Source organism: Neodothiora populina, assembly GCF_041146345.1.
Source record: "Neodothiora populina strain CPC 39397 chromosome Unknown canker_contig_12, whole genome shotgun sequence".
Lineage (NCBI taxonomy): Eukaryota > Fungi > Ascomycota > Dothideomycetes > Dothideales > Dothioraceae > Neodothiora > Neodothiora populina.
Window position 1 is genome coordinate 2,615,800 of NW_027191404.1, and position 15,016 is coordinate 2,630,815.

General features: G+C 50.5%; 7 protein-coding genes across 8 annotated transcripts; 3 read left to right on the plus strand and 4 right to left on the minus strand.

Annotated features, from left to right (window-relative positions):
- Nucleotides 1-1,019: 1,019 nt before the first annotated feature.
- On the plus strand, nucleotides 1,020-2,707 carry AAFC00_001540 (uncharacterized protein; the record flags this gene model as incomplete). The annotated part of the gene is made up of 3 exons (XM_069340745.1): nucleotides 1,020-1,883; nucleotides 1,935-2,309; nucleotides 2,369-2,707. The coding sequence occupies 3 exons, from the start codon at nucleotides 1,020-1,022 to the stop codon at nucleotides 2,705-2,707; spliced, it is 1,578 nt and encodes a 525-aa protein (XP_069204219.1).
- A 139-nt stretch (nucleotides 2,708-2,846) lies between these two features.
- AAFC00_001541 (uncharacterized protein) lies at nucleotides 2,847-3,912 on the minus strand (the record flags this gene model as incomplete). Its single annotated transcript, XM_069340746.1, has 3 exons — nucleotides 2,847-3,056; nucleotides 3,115-3,345; nucleotides 3,397-3,912. 3 exons carry the CDS (start codon nucleotides 3,910-3,912, stop codon nucleotides 2,847-2,849), a joined length of 957 nt encoding a protein of 318 aa, XP_069204220.1.
- Nucleotides 3,913-5,081: 1,169 nt separating this feature from the next.
- AAFC00_001542 (uncharacterized protein) lies at nucleotides 5,082-6,289 on the minus strand (the record flags this gene model as incomplete). 2 transcript variants are annotated; one of them, XM_069340747.1, is made up of 2 exons in its annotated part: nucleotides 5,082-5,750; nucleotides 6,137-6,289. In XM_069340747.1, 2 exons carry the CDS (start codon nucleotides 6,287-6,289, stop codon nucleotides 5,082-5,084), a joined length of 822 nt encoding a protein of 273 aa, XP_069204221.1. The 2 variants fall into 2 exon arrangements, with proteins under 2 accessions (XP_069204221.1, XP_069204222.1); XM_069340748.1 differs by having other exon boundaries at nucleotides 6,137-6,217.
- Nucleotides 6,290-6,857: 568 nt separating this feature from the next.
- AAFC00_001543 (uncharacterized protein) lies at nucleotides 6,858-8,295 on the minus strand (the record flags this gene model as incomplete). Its single annotated transcript, XM_069340749.1, has 2 exons — nucleotides 6,858-7,562; nucleotides 7,615-8,295. 2 exons carry the CDS (start codon nucleotides 8,293-8,295, stop codon nucleotides 6,858-6,860), a joined length of 1,386 nt encoding a protein of 461 aa, XP_069204223.1.
- A 2,236-nt stretch (nucleotides 8,296-10,531) lies between these two features.
- Nucleotides 10,532-11,782, minus strand: AAFC00_001544 (uncharacterized protein; the record flags this gene model as incomplete). Its single annotated transcript, XM_069340750.1, has 2 exons — nucleotides 10,532-11,665; nucleotides 11,720-11,782. The coding sequence occupies 2 exons, from the start codon at nucleotides 11,780-11,782 to the stop codon at nucleotides 10,532-10,534; spliced, it is 1,197 nt and encodes a 398-aa protein (XP_069204224.1).
- Nucleotides 11,783-12,318: 536 nt separating this feature from the next.
- On the plus strand, nucleotides 12,319-12,849 carry AAFC00_001545 (uncharacterized protein; the record flags this gene model as incomplete). The annotated part of the gene is made up of 1 exon (XM_069340751.1): nucleotides 12,319-12,849. The coding sequence occupies one exon, from the start codon at nucleotides 12,319-12,321 to the stop codon at nucleotides 12,847-12,849; it is 531 nt and encodes a 176-aa protein (XP_069204225.1).
- Nucleotides 12,850-13,502: 653 nt separating this feature from the next.
- Nucleotides 13,503-14,534, plus strand: AAFC00_001546 (uncharacterized protein; the record flags this gene model as incomplete). Its single annotated transcript, XM_069340753.1, has 2 exons — nucleotides 13,503-13,653; nucleotides 13,723-14,534. 2 exons carry the CDS (start codon nucleotides 13,503-13,505, stop codon nucleotides 14,532-14,534), a joined length of 963 nt encoding a protein of 320 aa, XP_069204226.1.
- Nucleotides 14,535-15,016: the final 482 nt, after the last annotated feature.

The window sequence follows — 15,016 nt, forward strand, 5'->3', positions numbered from 1 at the left end:
CTCCGCGATCGATGTCTACCTTACTGCATCGTAAATGGTATTGAACATGTGAGGGTCCCACTTTAGATTGGGGGGATAGCGGGTTAGACTAGCAGCACACTTGCAAACGTGCTTGATATTCGCAGTTGGGTGATAAGCTTGCAGGAGTAAGAGTCACAGCATGAATCGCCTCTACCGATAAATCTTTTGGTCCATAGTGCAACCATTTGCCTATACAGAGGAGACAGTCACGGAAAACACAGCAGTAGTCAGATTAAAGATTCACAAAAGTATCGCAAAGCATATATCTTGAGTAGGGATAGGCTTAATTGGCACAATCCTAATAATGGCAAAGTCGGCGCCTCTTACGTCGTCGTCGCTGGTCGTCGTCTTCCGTTGCTCATGGCAGAATATGATGACTCTCGGTTGAAATGCAGCACTTCGTTTGGACATACAATCGTCCGGGGGCGCGATATACCCGCGAATTTCCATTTTCAGTGATAGCGCGACCATTGTCTTGCCCCAGTTGTGGAGCCCTCTCACAATCAAGGTCCGGGGGATGGAGATATTGGGCGGAGGAAAAGCTGGAGGCAAGTGGAGGGTCTCCACTTTGCACTTTAAACCTGTGCTTGTTACTGCGCCGGAAAGAAAAAAGAGAGTCAAAGCACCAGCTCGCTTTTGCTTTCGTATATTGCCTGAATCATCAGGACCAATCACGTCAGGGTTCAAGCCTGCCGTTGAGGTGCGAGGACGAGTAACGTCGCATCCAACGGGAGTGTCTTTTTTGGTATCATGCCTACCATGCCTGAACCAGCTCGGCATTACTCCGCGGCACGGACACTTTCGATGGTCCTTTACAACCACGAAGACACGACAGGATATGAGATCACTCGATTATATGATGTGGGATCCACACGTCGTAGTAGGAGTAGGTCACTACCATACTACAGCATGAACTCCTCCAGGTTTTTAAGTAGAGCGGATCCTCCTCCATTTCCCCATGGGACACTTCCTCACTTTCCTTCTCCACACCCGCCGACATGTATAAGTTTTCGAACATCTATGTGCTCGCCGCTTTCGGCACCATTGGTGGTGCTCTCTTTGGATTCGATGTCAGTTCCATGAGCGCATGGATTGATACTCCTCAGTATCTTGAGTTCTTCAACCATCCCGACTCGAACACCCAGGGTGGAATCACAGCTTCCATGTCTGGTGGTTCTTTCCTCGGAGCACTCGCGGCTGGTTTCCTCTCTGATCGATTCGGTCGCCGTGGTGCACTCATGGCTGCGTCTTTGGTCTGGGTCGTCGGCGCCGCTATCCAATGCTCTTCTCAGAACATCGCTCAACTCATCGTCGGGCGTCTGATCTCTGGTCTTTCCGTCGGTGTCACTTCTTCTCAGGTCTGCGTGTACCTTGCCGAACTCGCCCCTAGCAGAATCAGAGGCCGTATTGTTGGAGTTCAACAGTGGGCGATCGAATGGGGTATGCTCATCATGTACCTGATCTGCTACGGATGCACCTTTGTCGAAGGTCCTTCCGCGTTCAGGATCGCTTGGGGTATTCAGGGTGTTCCTGGATTCATCCTCTTCGGCGCCTTGTTCTTCTTCCCTGAGTCTCCCCGATGGTTGGGTGCCAAGGAGCGCTGGGAGGAATGTCTTGATACTCTGGCTTTGTTGCACGGAAACGGCGACACGACCGACCCGGTTGTTCAAGCCGAATATCTCGAAGTCCGCGAAGCCGCCCGCATTGCTCAAGAGTCCAAGAACGTCTCTTTCTTCGGTCTTTTCGGCCCCAAAATCTGGAAGCGAACTCTCTGTGGTACCTCGGTCCAGATGTGGCAACAACTGCTCGGTGGCAACGTAGCCATGTACTACATTGTCTATGTTTTTCAGATGGCTGGCCTCGTAAGTTATGTTTTCGTCTCGTTCGTGACACCACAGCTAACCTCCTCACAGAGCGGCAACGTCACTCTCTACTCGGCAGTCATCCAATACGTTATCTTCCTCGTCACAACCGGAGTCATGCTTCCCTTCATCGACCGCATCGGAAGAAGACAACTCCTCATCTTCGGTGCGCTCGCCTGCTGTGTCTGCCATTTCGCCATTGCTGGCACCATGGCATCGTATGGTCACTACGTGGACTCCGTGGATGGAAACGCCAACTTGCGCTGGGCGTTGCCCGAGGGCTCTTCAGCTTCGACAGGTGTCATTGCCGTATCGTACATCTTCGTCGGCATCTACGGTTTGACCTGGGCTCCTACCGGATGGGTCTATGCATCGGAGGTCTTCCCGCTCAAATACCGTGCCAAGGGTGTCGGTCTCTCTGCAGCCGTAGGTTTTGACTCTGTAACATGAAAAGTCCGCAAACAATGTACTAACAACAGACGCAGACCAACTGGATCTTCAACTTTGCTCTGGCTTACTTCGTGGCTCCCTCTTTCACCAACATCCAGTGGCGCACTTATATCATTTTCGGCGTCTTCTGCTTCGCCATGACCTTCCACATCTTTTTCATGTACCCCGAGACTCAAGGCAAGACGCTCGAGGAGATTGACATCTTGTTCGATGCCGACATCAAGCCATGGAAGAGCAACGCTGTGAAGAGCTCGTTCGGAGCCAAGGTCGAGACTGTGGCTGCGAAGGAGTCTGCCTTCGGTGAGCACATCGAAGGCGGCCCGGCCGCTGATGAGAAGGAGAAGGAACAGGTGATTTTCAGAGAGGACGTGTGACCGCGCCACGTCTCTCTCCTCTTGCATTTGATACCCTTTTTTAGACTATTTCGTCCAAATAATACAGACTGTAACTACTCAGTTCCATCCCTGTGGCACTCGCCGTCTATGGTCATCTATTGTATATCAACATGCGCGTCTATATCGATCCGCCACGCCACAAGTCCTCGGGTCTAGTCTTTATGTGAGTAGGCAAATGCACTGTACGTCGGCTCTGTTCATAGTCAAAAGCCTGTAACAAACCCATTAAATGAGTGGCGGCGGCCGCCAAGACAAGAAGATGAAAGATCTGATGGGAGCTGCCCCAGATGTCGAAAGCACCTGGCTTGTACTTTTCTGGTATGCGAGCCTGAGATCGTCAAGTCAATTTCGGATGTGCAATCATGAAACAAGAGGAGAAAACTTACGGCGTAAATCGTTGCACCAAGGATATACAACGCCCCCATAGTGACCAGATATGACAGACCGATCTGACGTTGAAGCTGAGCGATGCCATAGAGAAAAGTACCATGGATGATGGGTACGACGGCACTAAGACCCATGGCCACGAACATGCCGGCCCGAAAGGGTCGCCAGGTAGGAGTGCGGAACTTGGGGTTCACGGAGACCGTGACACAGCCCGCACCGATGATGGTGATCTAATGCTATCAGTATCGGAGTCTGGTGACGTGTAGACAGAAGAGACTCACCATGGTCCAATAAGTCCATCGATAGGTAGGATCGTCGAAGAAGCCGTAGTAAATCGAGGGTATGAAACTGCCCCAGATCAAACACACGATGCCGACGTAATCGAGTTGATTGCCGATACGATTGACTTTCTGCGAGTGATTGCTGATGGTATGATATGTAGCCGACATACCCAAGCAGGTAGCAGCGCCGGCAAAGAAGCAACCGAAGACCATGATATCTGCCGTGTTGGCATCTTCGTATCGAGGATGTAAGAGGTGGTAGAAGTATAGAGAGAAGGAGAGGGCGAACACTGCCCCGAGAAGATGAGACCATATGTTCACTGTCTCATTATGGATATATGCCAGACTCGCCGCGGATTTCCGGTAGCTATTCGTCGGCGGTCTGTATCCTGAGTGGATGTAGTGGTTGTCTTGCTGCCAAGATGGGATGTCGTTCCAGAGAACTGTTAGGGCCTTTGAGACTTTTTCTTCTACTCTCTCTGTCATTGTTGACGGAGTCTCCTTGCGTCTACTCATGGTCTGTCGGTCAAGGTATGGTACTTGACGTTGACGCGCGAAAGGTCAAAAGTACCAGGCAGGCGGGTACAAGCGGGTGGACTGATTTAGGAAGGACCTTGATGGGTCGACGATCTTGGCGGGGTCTGGATATCAACAATTACTGCCCCACTTAGGTACTGTACAGTAGAACACAAAACAAGTCTATCGAAGATCAATCAAATCATAACAAATGTCATCAAGACCACCACCCCGACGTGGTCCCTCGGGAGCATGGTCTCGTCTACGTACCGCAGCGGTAGATCCATTGACGACGTACGGCCTGCCATCCAAAGGTGAAACACGACTATCAGACCCCAAGACGCAAGAGGCATATTTCGAGACGATAGTATCTCGATACATGAAATTCTGCGCAGCATGCGGAACAGGCGAGAAGCTAGACCAAGTGTTTGCGAGTTTATCACTCGACGAGTCGTCGTCGACGAGCACGAAAAGTGCGGACTCGTCGTCACCGAACACAAACGAGATCCCCATCATCTTTTCTGCGATGCGCAAGCTCCGAGAAGCAATAGTCTCTACGCAACGGACCGACGCATTCGCCCAGAGGGTTTACATCTTCATAACAAGAACGACGATTCATCCTTTTGGTCACTATGAGTCTTACTCTCCGTCCTTGCTGTATCTGCTGCAGAAGATTCATCCTGCCACACCGCTGCCCTTGACCGAATTGCATGAATTTGTTTCGTATTTGATATTGGATCTTGCGTGTAGACAAGGTGATCTACACGAGGCGTTCCGTGTGAGAAAGCGCCACGGCGTGAAAGACTGGAAAGTAGACCGATGTTTAAAGGCATTGGTCGCGGACGACTGGGTTGCGTTCTGGAGAGTCAGGAGGCAGGTCGACGGGGCTTGCAGGGTTCTCATGGGGTGGAAAGAGGCAGAGGTGCGGAGGCATGCACTCGCTGCTCTTGGGAGGGCGTATCTCAGTGCTGATCGTGTGTTTGTCGAGAAGTCAGCAGACAGAGAGTGGAGTCTGCTCGTGAAAGAAGACAGAGTAGGCTGGGAACTGGATGGTACAACAGGGGTAGTCACAATTAGACGGATCAGACCCAAGTGAGCGAAGGAGTCTGGCCCCCCGGATGGATATCAATTTCTATGGTATCTGGGTATCAAGACAAAAGGAAATTCAACTAAAAATCATCACCATCTCCACCTCCGCCTTCATCACCGCCGTAATCATCGTCATCTCCACCATCAAAATAGTTCTCAGCATTGTAGTCATCGTCGTCGTCTTCCTCGTCTTCCGCAAACTGGTCAGGGTCTTCGTCCTGCTGATCTTCGTCGTCCGGCTTGGGGTCCGCATCATCGTCGTTTTCGTGCTCGTCGTCATTTGCATTTCCACCGTTGGCTTCGTCGCTGCCGTTGCTGTCGTTTCCGTTGAGATTGGCGAGGAGAGCCCATTTGTCGACTTTTGTTCGCGTGTGTAGTTGCAAGCCTCTCTTCGTTCCGACTCCTCCTCGATTGCTCGGATCGATGGTGGACCATAACTCTCGGGGAAAGAACTCCATGACGAACGGACGTGTGCTGAGTCTCGGTAGGGTGTTTCTCTTTCTTACAAAGCGCTGCGAATAAGTCTGCGCGCCTTCGAAAGGATCAAAATGCGCGGCAGGAGGCGAAGGAGCGGAGCGTTTTGTGGTCGAGGACGACAGATTCGACATTGACTTTTTGGACACTCGCGCCGACGAGTCGAGAATGCTGTAGAATGGGCCATCATGGACGCGCGCTCTCAACGTACGATAGTGCGAACACGAGCGTCGTTCGTATGCAGATGGAGGCTCGGCGGTCGGAGGCGCGATTGGCTGGAAGAAAGAAGGATGGTTGTCAGTCTTTGGTAGAGGAGAAGAAAAGTTGTTTAGATGAGCGGCGGCAGCGGAGTTGTAGTAGGTTGCGCTGGTGTAGTCTTGCTGGGCTGGTGGCGATGCCATCTTCTGTTGCGCATGCCTCTTGCGACAGGGCGTGCATGTGTCATGTGGAAGGGCAAGAGAAGAGGAGGGATGAGTGATGGGTCGAGAGATAGAGAGATGGATGCCAGAGAGTGTGTGTATGTGAGATAGAGGGAAGGAGAGAAAAGGCGGGGTAGACAGATAAGGTCGAGAATGGCAGGAACAGCAGCAGCAGCAGCAACAGCAGCAGCTTGTTTCAATAGCGACCAAAGACCAGAAGAAACACAAGTGCATCAACTTACAGGAAACTTCTCAGACGGCCTGGAGTTCAATTTACTCTCCAGGTCTGCATCCCATTCCCACGGCAGTGCTTGTCCACCCATTTTGCCAGCTGCATTTGGTCCTCCTCCGGCTCCTCCTCCACCCCATCCTCCTCCTCTTCCACCTCGTGACATGCTGCTCGGGGCTCAGTTGGGTTTCTTTTCCTCTGTTTCTGCCCGTGTCTTGCTTCCAGACCTCCTCCGGTTTATGCGATGAGGCCGTCTTGGTTCAAAAGAGATGTATGCACACGCTACGGATGGCGAGGCGACAGGTATAAAGTATGCAGTAGCGAAGAAGAGAGGTCGAGATAAACATACAATTACAGTCATATATGCGAAAGGAAACCCCTCATTTTATTGTCATTGTCATTTCTTGCTCATTCTTTGAGATCGGCATTTCGTCCGTTCGATTGGATCCCAATTTATTTTTTGCACAAGGACCCGGCAACTTTTTAATGCGTCGGTGGGGCACCATGACTTGAGCCAGGCTTTTTTTGGTGGATTGTGACACAAGTACATGATTTTCTGGGGTAATCTCTACTACCTATCTTGACGTACCTTACCTTACTTTGGTAGTTATTGTTCATCTCATCATACTACGAGCATAACATGAAGTAGGTCAAAGAAATTGCAACGCGGTAGAAGTGTCATCATAAATTCTGCCAAATAGGGTATCTTCGTTTCATCTGCTTCTTTCTTCTCTCTAGCCCATCTTCAGACTGAACCCAGCGCCTTGCTCTTCATCTGCCCTTCCGGCGAAAAGACCGCTGAAATCCACATCTGCACCGGCTTCGCCGTTCCTTGTAGGTGCATTTGGCGTCCTGACACGTCTGCGCCTCTCTTGTCCTGCTTTGCTTGGGAATGTCGGGAACATGGCTGTGCTTTTCGGTCTTGGATCTTCCTTGAAGTAGCCGTGTTCGAGCACCTCCTTGGCCGATGGTCGATTCGCGGGATCTAACGACAGGAGCGCCGACAGCAGACTTGTGCCAGACGCAGTGAGAAAGGGGAACTTAGCTCTGATCTTCGCGGTCGGGTTCTGCGGACCAGGGTTCATAGGTAGACGTAATGATTTCGCATTCGGTAGTCTTCGAAATCCTGGCCATGTCTGTTCGGTTGGGATCCCGCAAAGGTCAAAGATTTTGCTGAGTTGCTCGACTTCGTTCTTGCCTTGAAGGAGCGGAGTATTGGTCAGTAGCTCGCCAAAGATGCAGCCCAGACTCCACATGTCGACGCCGTTGTCGTAGATCGGTGCGCCTAGTAGCAATTCAGGAGAGCGATACCAAAGGGTGACCACTAGGGCGGTGAGATTTGCTGGGGGTGGTGATCCGATGAATCGAGCCATGCCAAAGTCTGCCAGTTTGATCTCGCCACGGTTGTTCATAAGGATATTGGATGTTTTCAGATCGCGCTGTAACATGTTAGTTCCTTCACTCAACAAGACGGCGACATGCAAAACGTACGTGCAAGATCCAGCGATCGTGCAGAAACTCAATTGCGCTTCCAAGTTGCAACATCAGCGTCTTGACCTCACTGGGTAGAAACGGCTCTTCCATCTCTTCCATGAGTGTTTTGAGATCATGTTCCAAGAAGTCCATGACCAGAAAGACCTCGCCTTTCTCTCCTACAAGGTTCTGCCCGACGACCACCTCTCGCAGCTCGACGATATGTCTATGCCCGCGCGCAGCATTGAGCGTCTGTATCTCCCGCAGCGCAGTGATAGGAAACCCGTATCGCGCCGCACTGACGTCCATTTTCAATTTCTTGATCGCCACGACCTGTCCCGTCGTCGAGTCTTTTGCGCGCGACACGAATCCATATGATCCCTCTTCGATGTGGTTCAGACGTTCGAACTCGTCGATGCTCCTCGCTGGCGTCCAACTGGGAGTCTGGAAACGCAGAAGCGTCCTTGTTGCAGGCGTGGTATCATCCTCTGACAAGCGTCTCCTCTTCGCTGGTCGGTCGTCTTGTTGTTCTTGTTGTTGTGCTTTTGCTGCCTCTGCTGCGGCTGCGGCTGCCGCTGCTTCATGTTCATGTTTGCGCGCTTTCTCGGCTTTTGCTCGTTTCTTTTCTTCTTTCTCCTTTTTACGCTGCGCATCTATCAGTGCGTCTTCTTCGTCGTTGGCCCAGCGTGAGGCGACCATCATGAACGTTGTTTATCACTCAAAAGTAAATGGTAAGCAAAAAGTGACGTAGAGGGTGAATGTTTTGGTGCTCAGGTCACAATGTACTCCTGTATTTGGCGGCGGAGATGGAGCTTCACCTCCGGACGAATCAGGGTTGGGCTTTATTTGCGACACGACTTGCTTTGCTGAGAGATATACCTTCGTAGACAGCACACATATCCGACAGATACGGTATGCCCCAGTCATAAACATAATAAGGGAGATGATGTAGAGTGCAATTTGCCTCCTAGCAAATAACAGGCTCCAAACAACATGATAAGCTTCACAGTGCTCGACTGGTATGCGACAGTATTTGGCATTCACAGACAGCAGCTATCACGCTCGACTCCCACGAGGTCGCGACTAATCTAGCTAGAAAGGTGGCTTCATTATGTCCTACAAGATCTCGTAAGTCTTCGGTGGACTCGTGAGATTCGAGTGTCAAGATTCGAGAGTGGTAAAGAGTCTTGGATGTGTGGAGGTGTGAAAGAGATTGAATGATTAATGCTGGACCTTGAGTGCATATGCAAATCATTGCAAGTCATGGCGATCATGCCTCATGTGCATTTAGGTAAACGTCAATGAACCGACGATCACTTGGAACCGAAGATGATGTACAGGGACAGAGTCATGGTCTAGAAAGAAGAAAAGTGTTTTGATTATAAACTACGGAGGATGATGACAATATTAACCCCTTCTGGATATTTAAAGGAAAAGAGCAGCGACGACACCGCCGACAGCGACGTATCCACCCGTGGGCATGGCAAGAGCGATACCAGCGCCCTCGGAAGAAACGGATGAAGCGACCGAAGAGACAGCCGATGAAGCACCCGAGGCGGCACTGGAGGCTCTGGAGGAGGCCGAGGCAGCGACGGAGCTAGCAGACGACTGAAGAGACGAGGCAGCAGATCCAGTGGCGGTGGCAGCCTTGGAACTAGCGGACGAAGCGATCGAAGCAGCAGAGCTGGAGGCTGAGGCGCCGGCGCTGGCAGCTGAGGACATGGCTGAGCTGTTGACAGATGAGGCGGATGATGACTCGGACATCTGCGACGACATGGATGATGATGCAGAGCTGGCGGCTGATGAGGCAGAGCTGGACGCCGATGAGGCCGACGATGAGCTGAGTCCTGCGAGAGAGGACACTGCAGAGGCGCCGGCAGAGGCGGCCGACGATGCTACGGACGATGCTGCTGAGGCTTGGGCATTGGCGAGAGCGCCAGCCGAGAGGAGGAGAGAGGCGACGATGGTGGTACGCATTTTAATGTTTTGGGTTTGTGGTTTGATTTTGGAGGAAAAGTGGTTGGCTTGAGTGATTGATGTGATGTGTGAAGATCATCCTTCAACTCTCAGGGAAACCATACTTTATATACCACCTCCATCTTAACACTTTCCCCTCTCCAACTCTTCCATCACAAAACAAGGCATGAAACACTTTCGATACCTTGAATGGCTGTGGGACGACCTAGTCTACGCAACAAGCTTTGTCCACCAGGGAACTCTTACCTCATTGAATACGAATCATGTCCGCCCCTTGCCTTGGATTGGAGTGGTTCTGGTTGTCATGAGGAATTTAGACTTTTGTGGAGCCCATCTCTCTACTTCGGGTCTCTCTTGCCTTCACTTTTACTGTTACTCGTGCTTCTACTGGCAGAGCACTTCTTCTCCGTCAATGATGCCAGCATCCACCTTGTGTGTGCGTGTGGCGGCGAACGAGCCACCTGTGGCGATCCGAGCTCGTGTCCCGCATACTAAGGCAAGTCTAGTACAATCGGGGTTCTCTTCCTTGGTTTTTGGGTTGGTAGTCATGCGTTCACGGGCCTTCTTTCTGCTCTTGGACCGTCATATGGAATGCAGTGAAAAGGGGGCGAGGCGTGAGGTTGGTTGATTTAGGTTCTGGCATCATGTCGGGGTATGATGTTGGGGTAAAACCTTGCTTCTGTGCTTTAGCGATCTGGGCCCCGCGGGAACGCGAAACTAGAGTGATCCAATGACGACGAGTCGAATATCACGCAAATGCTTGGAATGGATAAAGTCGGCAGATCTTCTGTCTGTACAATACTTCTTTTGTACATCACAAGCACCTTTTGGGAGAGAGTGAGGTTGCATAAAATGTGTGGGGAAGGTACAGTAGATCTCGGAATGCCGGCATTGACTTCCTTGATTTGACCAAAATGATGACGATGTTTCCTTTGTATAGCAATGGGTATCTAACACGTTAACTATTGTTCCTCAGCCTGCCGCTTTTCCTTCGACGGGTCTGATTGATTCCTCCAGCGCTGCTTTCCAGACTTGTACCTAATCCCGAGTCAAGTACAAAGTCATCCTCTTCCTCTTCATCGTCTGCAGCTTCCCCAGCTTGCTGAATCAAAAGTGGAAAAGGATCCACACTGTCTGGTTCTCTTTTGCTTTGACGATCTTCGTCTGGGCTTTGATACTTCATGACTGGTGCACCACCATAGGAGGGGAAAATCCGTTCCGTGTCAGATAGCTTTTGCTCTTCTTCTTCTTCTTCTTCTTCTTCCTCTTCTTGCTTGATGGCTCTTGGCTCTGTCTTGATCTCTGTCTTGGGAAAGACGAACAGACTCAGTGCAAGCCAAGCTGCACTCATAGCCGCCATCTCTGTCATCCAGAAGGAAGTGACGAAGAAGATGGCGCTCGCGACGCGATAGTTATACATGATCCAGCGTAGACCTCTGAATCTAGCGTGAAAAGAAAGCTTGCAAGAGTAGATTTGCATTTTCCTGCTCCGGCTCTGTATCTCTACTTTGAGCACGGAAGGAATGTTTCTCCAGCCCCGGGCGAACTCTACACCTTCGAATAGCTGAATCTCAATGTCTTCGGTTTCTGTGTAGAAGCCGATAAGATATCCTGGAAGACGTAGCAATTTCTTAGCAAGATCGATTTCTTTGCTGTAGTACGTAAGGATGGCAGATCGCCTGTTGTGAGCTATAACAGGCTGGTTTTGTTCCAACAGGGCAGGCGTCTTGGGTCCAAGCAAGGATGCGTCAATCATAAAATTGCCTTCCATGGTGTTCTCAGGAGTACGAGGCAGCGCCAAATGGATTGTTATGTCATAAAGTTGTTGACTGACAATCTCCGGCGTTAGATCAACGACACCCCATGGATGCGGCGGTAGTGAATCAACAGTGAGATTGGCAGCATGATCAAATTGAAGATGCAACTCTCTGGTGAAGCCGATTCTTGGGATATAAGACCAATAGAACGCAACGTATGCGGTCACAGCCAATACGAACAGGAAGAAAGAAGTGGTGAAGAGGAGGATTGAGGTAAGATATGTCCGGATGGCTAGATTGGAGGTTGCTACTCTGATAGGAAGGTAAAGAGTGGACTATTGATGATTAGCACGAAGTGTTTCCTTTCTTTTTTTGATCTTGCGACAAACCTTGACCTGATCGACAATTGCTTGAATTCGCTGCCGCAGCGATGGATACTCATAATCCGACATGTTCATTTGTCTCTCACAACCATCTTCGGTGTTGTCGCGAGCTCAAGACGAAAGAGGACGAACGACCGTTGGAAATCGTCATTCTGGCAATTCTTGGCAAACAGCCTTCCCCACGTCTTCTCCACATGTTCTCCGGCCAAATGTCTCTCTTGTGAGATTTGTCTTACCGTGATACGTTCATGTATCACGATGACGGGTAATTCAGAACTCTCAAGACCTCACAGCATGGTACTGTCGAAAGCTACCTTACCTTGCCCTGTCTAGGAGGTTCCACCACCCTTACCACGACGTTATAAAGTCTAAAGCTGCTCAACCCAGTAGATTCAAGTCATGCATCGTCACGATCGACTCGAAAGACGGGAAGGCATTATTACCACTCCGTGAATGGCGGCTGCGTGAACAGAAATGGGTTAAGTAGCAGCTTCTCCTCGTCGTGTTTCCTCTTCATCTCGACCATTCACTTTTCACGAAATAGAAGAAGCTCAAAAAATAATACCAAGACCAAAACTATATCCGATATCAGAACCAAGTCAAGCATGCGTTCCACAATCATCGCCTCTCTGCTCCTCGCCGCAACTACTGCCTCTGCTCAAGGGCTAAGTTCAGGGATAGTCGGCGGCCTTTCTTCTCTGGTCGTGTCACGCGCATCTTCAGCAGTCTTGGGAAGTGGCTCTTCCACCGCCGCCTCTGCCTCAGGATCTAGCACTTCTGGCAGCAGCAGCTCTGCATCTCTCTCGAGCACTTCTGGTAGCAGTGCCTCGAGCACCTCAGGAAGCAGCATGTCAGGAAGTAGCTCTTCTGGCTCTTCTGGCTCCTCGTCAGCATCCATGACTGGTTCTTCGGGATCATCTACTGCAACGGGAGGAGTCGGTGGAGTGATCAACAGCGCCAGCTCTCGTCTGAACTCATTGACCTCAGGTGGTACGTCTGGTCTTGTCGGCTCAGCTACATCAGCTGCGGTCAGTGCAGCGTCGTCGGCGGCCACTGGAGATGGTGTGATGCTCCCTGGTGGAGCAATCGAAGGCCTTTTTGCTGCCGGAGGTGTGGTTGTCGCTCTGCTTAGTTAAAAGCATGACATGACGGGACATGTGGAAGGGTGTACACTTGATAGAGGCACGGTCATTGCTAGGGACTAAGAGAAGTCCCGGAGAATATGGGTGTTTTGGGATAGCATTGATATGTATATTGAAGTTGTCGGATTTTATTCTACATGCTGTCAATTGTCAATGAGTCTGCGTGAATGCATCGTCGCACATGTGATTGTATAAGAGTATTGAGATGTCGGCTTAACTTGGCACGCAGTAATTCATCGCGGTTCCTCATCCGTGTGTCACTGCATATACCATGCAAGTGTATTGCAGAGGAGATATACATGTCTGCAGTGTATACATGCTGTAATATAACAACAGGTGAAAGAAAAGAGGCGGGAATCGAGGATCCCAAAATAGAAATATCTCCACGCCGCCCAGACGCTTTGACCAGGCAAAACGTCGGTCCCGTCCCCTCCTGCCAGTTAAGCGTTGGATTGTTGTACGAATACAATCCGAACTTCTTTCCAATCCTTTTTCTTATCATCATTATCACCGCCATCATCCCAAAATCAGTCTTGTCCGAAGAGGAATACCTCAGCCACTCGTTGAGAATCACACAAACTGTCCTTTAGTCACGCGTCGATCCACGTCCACCAACTCGAAATAAGACCGATCGATCGACGGCAATCATGCGTCCGAGTCAACTCCTCTCGATTGCCCTTCTTTCCACGACAATCTCGGCATGGTCTATGGACTCGTTGACGGAAAACAAGGCGGTTCAGAGGATTGAAAATTTGTTCAGGAGACAGGACCAAGACAGCTCGAGTGAGGATGCAAATGGTACGATGACAAGAAGAAGATGAAACCAAAAGGGGAACAATGAAGGACTGACGTTTCATTACTCACCAGTTCCTACCGCCACATTCGCACAACCCAGCAAGAGCAACAGTGGGAGCGCCAGCGCCAGTGCCAGCGCCACCCAAGCAAACGAGTCCAAGTCTTCCGATGGCGATTCTTCCTCCACCCAATTCTCAAAGGCGTCTGCTACCGACAAGAGCAGCGCCGCCGCCTCATCGGGAGCTTCAAGCGCGAAGCCTTCTGGCTCATCGGGCTCGGGCACTGCAAAGTCGACGGGATCAGCAAAGACCACGGGCAAATCAACAGGAAAGAGTTCGGCTGCCACAACCAAGACATATGGAAACTCGGTCGGTTTCGGTGGCATCAGCATGCTCGTGCCCGCCGCAACCGACTCGTCGAGTTACTACAAGATTGGTGACAATGTCACTTTTGCCTGGAACTACACCAGTTTGTCCGTCACTCCCACCGCCGTCGATATTCTCGCCACTTGCACTGCCAACTCGGCCACATATACTCTTGCTATGAACCAGACGATCGGAAACGCCACCGGCGCTGTGACTTGGGACACGAGGGAGACCGGAACCATGCCGCTCTTGACCGAGACTTACACCTTGATGATCCACGACGCTGCTATCGACGTCACTCAGACCGCACAGTATGGTCATCTTGCTGCCTACACTCAGCACGTGTTTGCCATGTACACCCCTCAGCCATACAAGGGACTCAACGAAGGCTGGAAGTGTGTTACTTGCAGTGGCGCCATGAGCAACATGGAAAGACAGACTATGGGATTCATGCTTGGAATGATGGTTGTTGCCATCACTACCTTTACCATTTTTGCTGGCAATTTTGGCGTCCTCTGATTTTGTTTTGCTTATCTAGCGTATCATTTTCTTGTTCATATATTACACTACTTGCATCGAGGCGTTTTACGGTTGTGGGGTTTTATCAAAAGATCATAATGAGTTTCAATTTTTCGCTGCTACAGCACAGTTATACCTGTACGCGTGCCACGCACGGCCAGACGCTATGATAACAAAACCGGGGTTTCATGATTTCTATTCTTGTCTATTGCGAGTCGTCCTTTTCCCCGTTTCACCTCTCCTAAAAGATCTACAATCAAGCACCTCTGGTTTTTCCTCTTTGAGGCATACCAGTACAGTCTTGAAACTCGGCGGGTAAGCGTAAGACGTCAGCTGTCGTATCAGACTGCAGTCATGCGAAAGACGATCTTTGGGGCATTTTCCTTATAAGAGCCACACAGATCCGGTAGATATTCAGACCCGCAGCCAATTTTCTCTCTTTTTGTGTTTCTCGTCCTGTTATAGCCTCTCTTTGTCCTAAA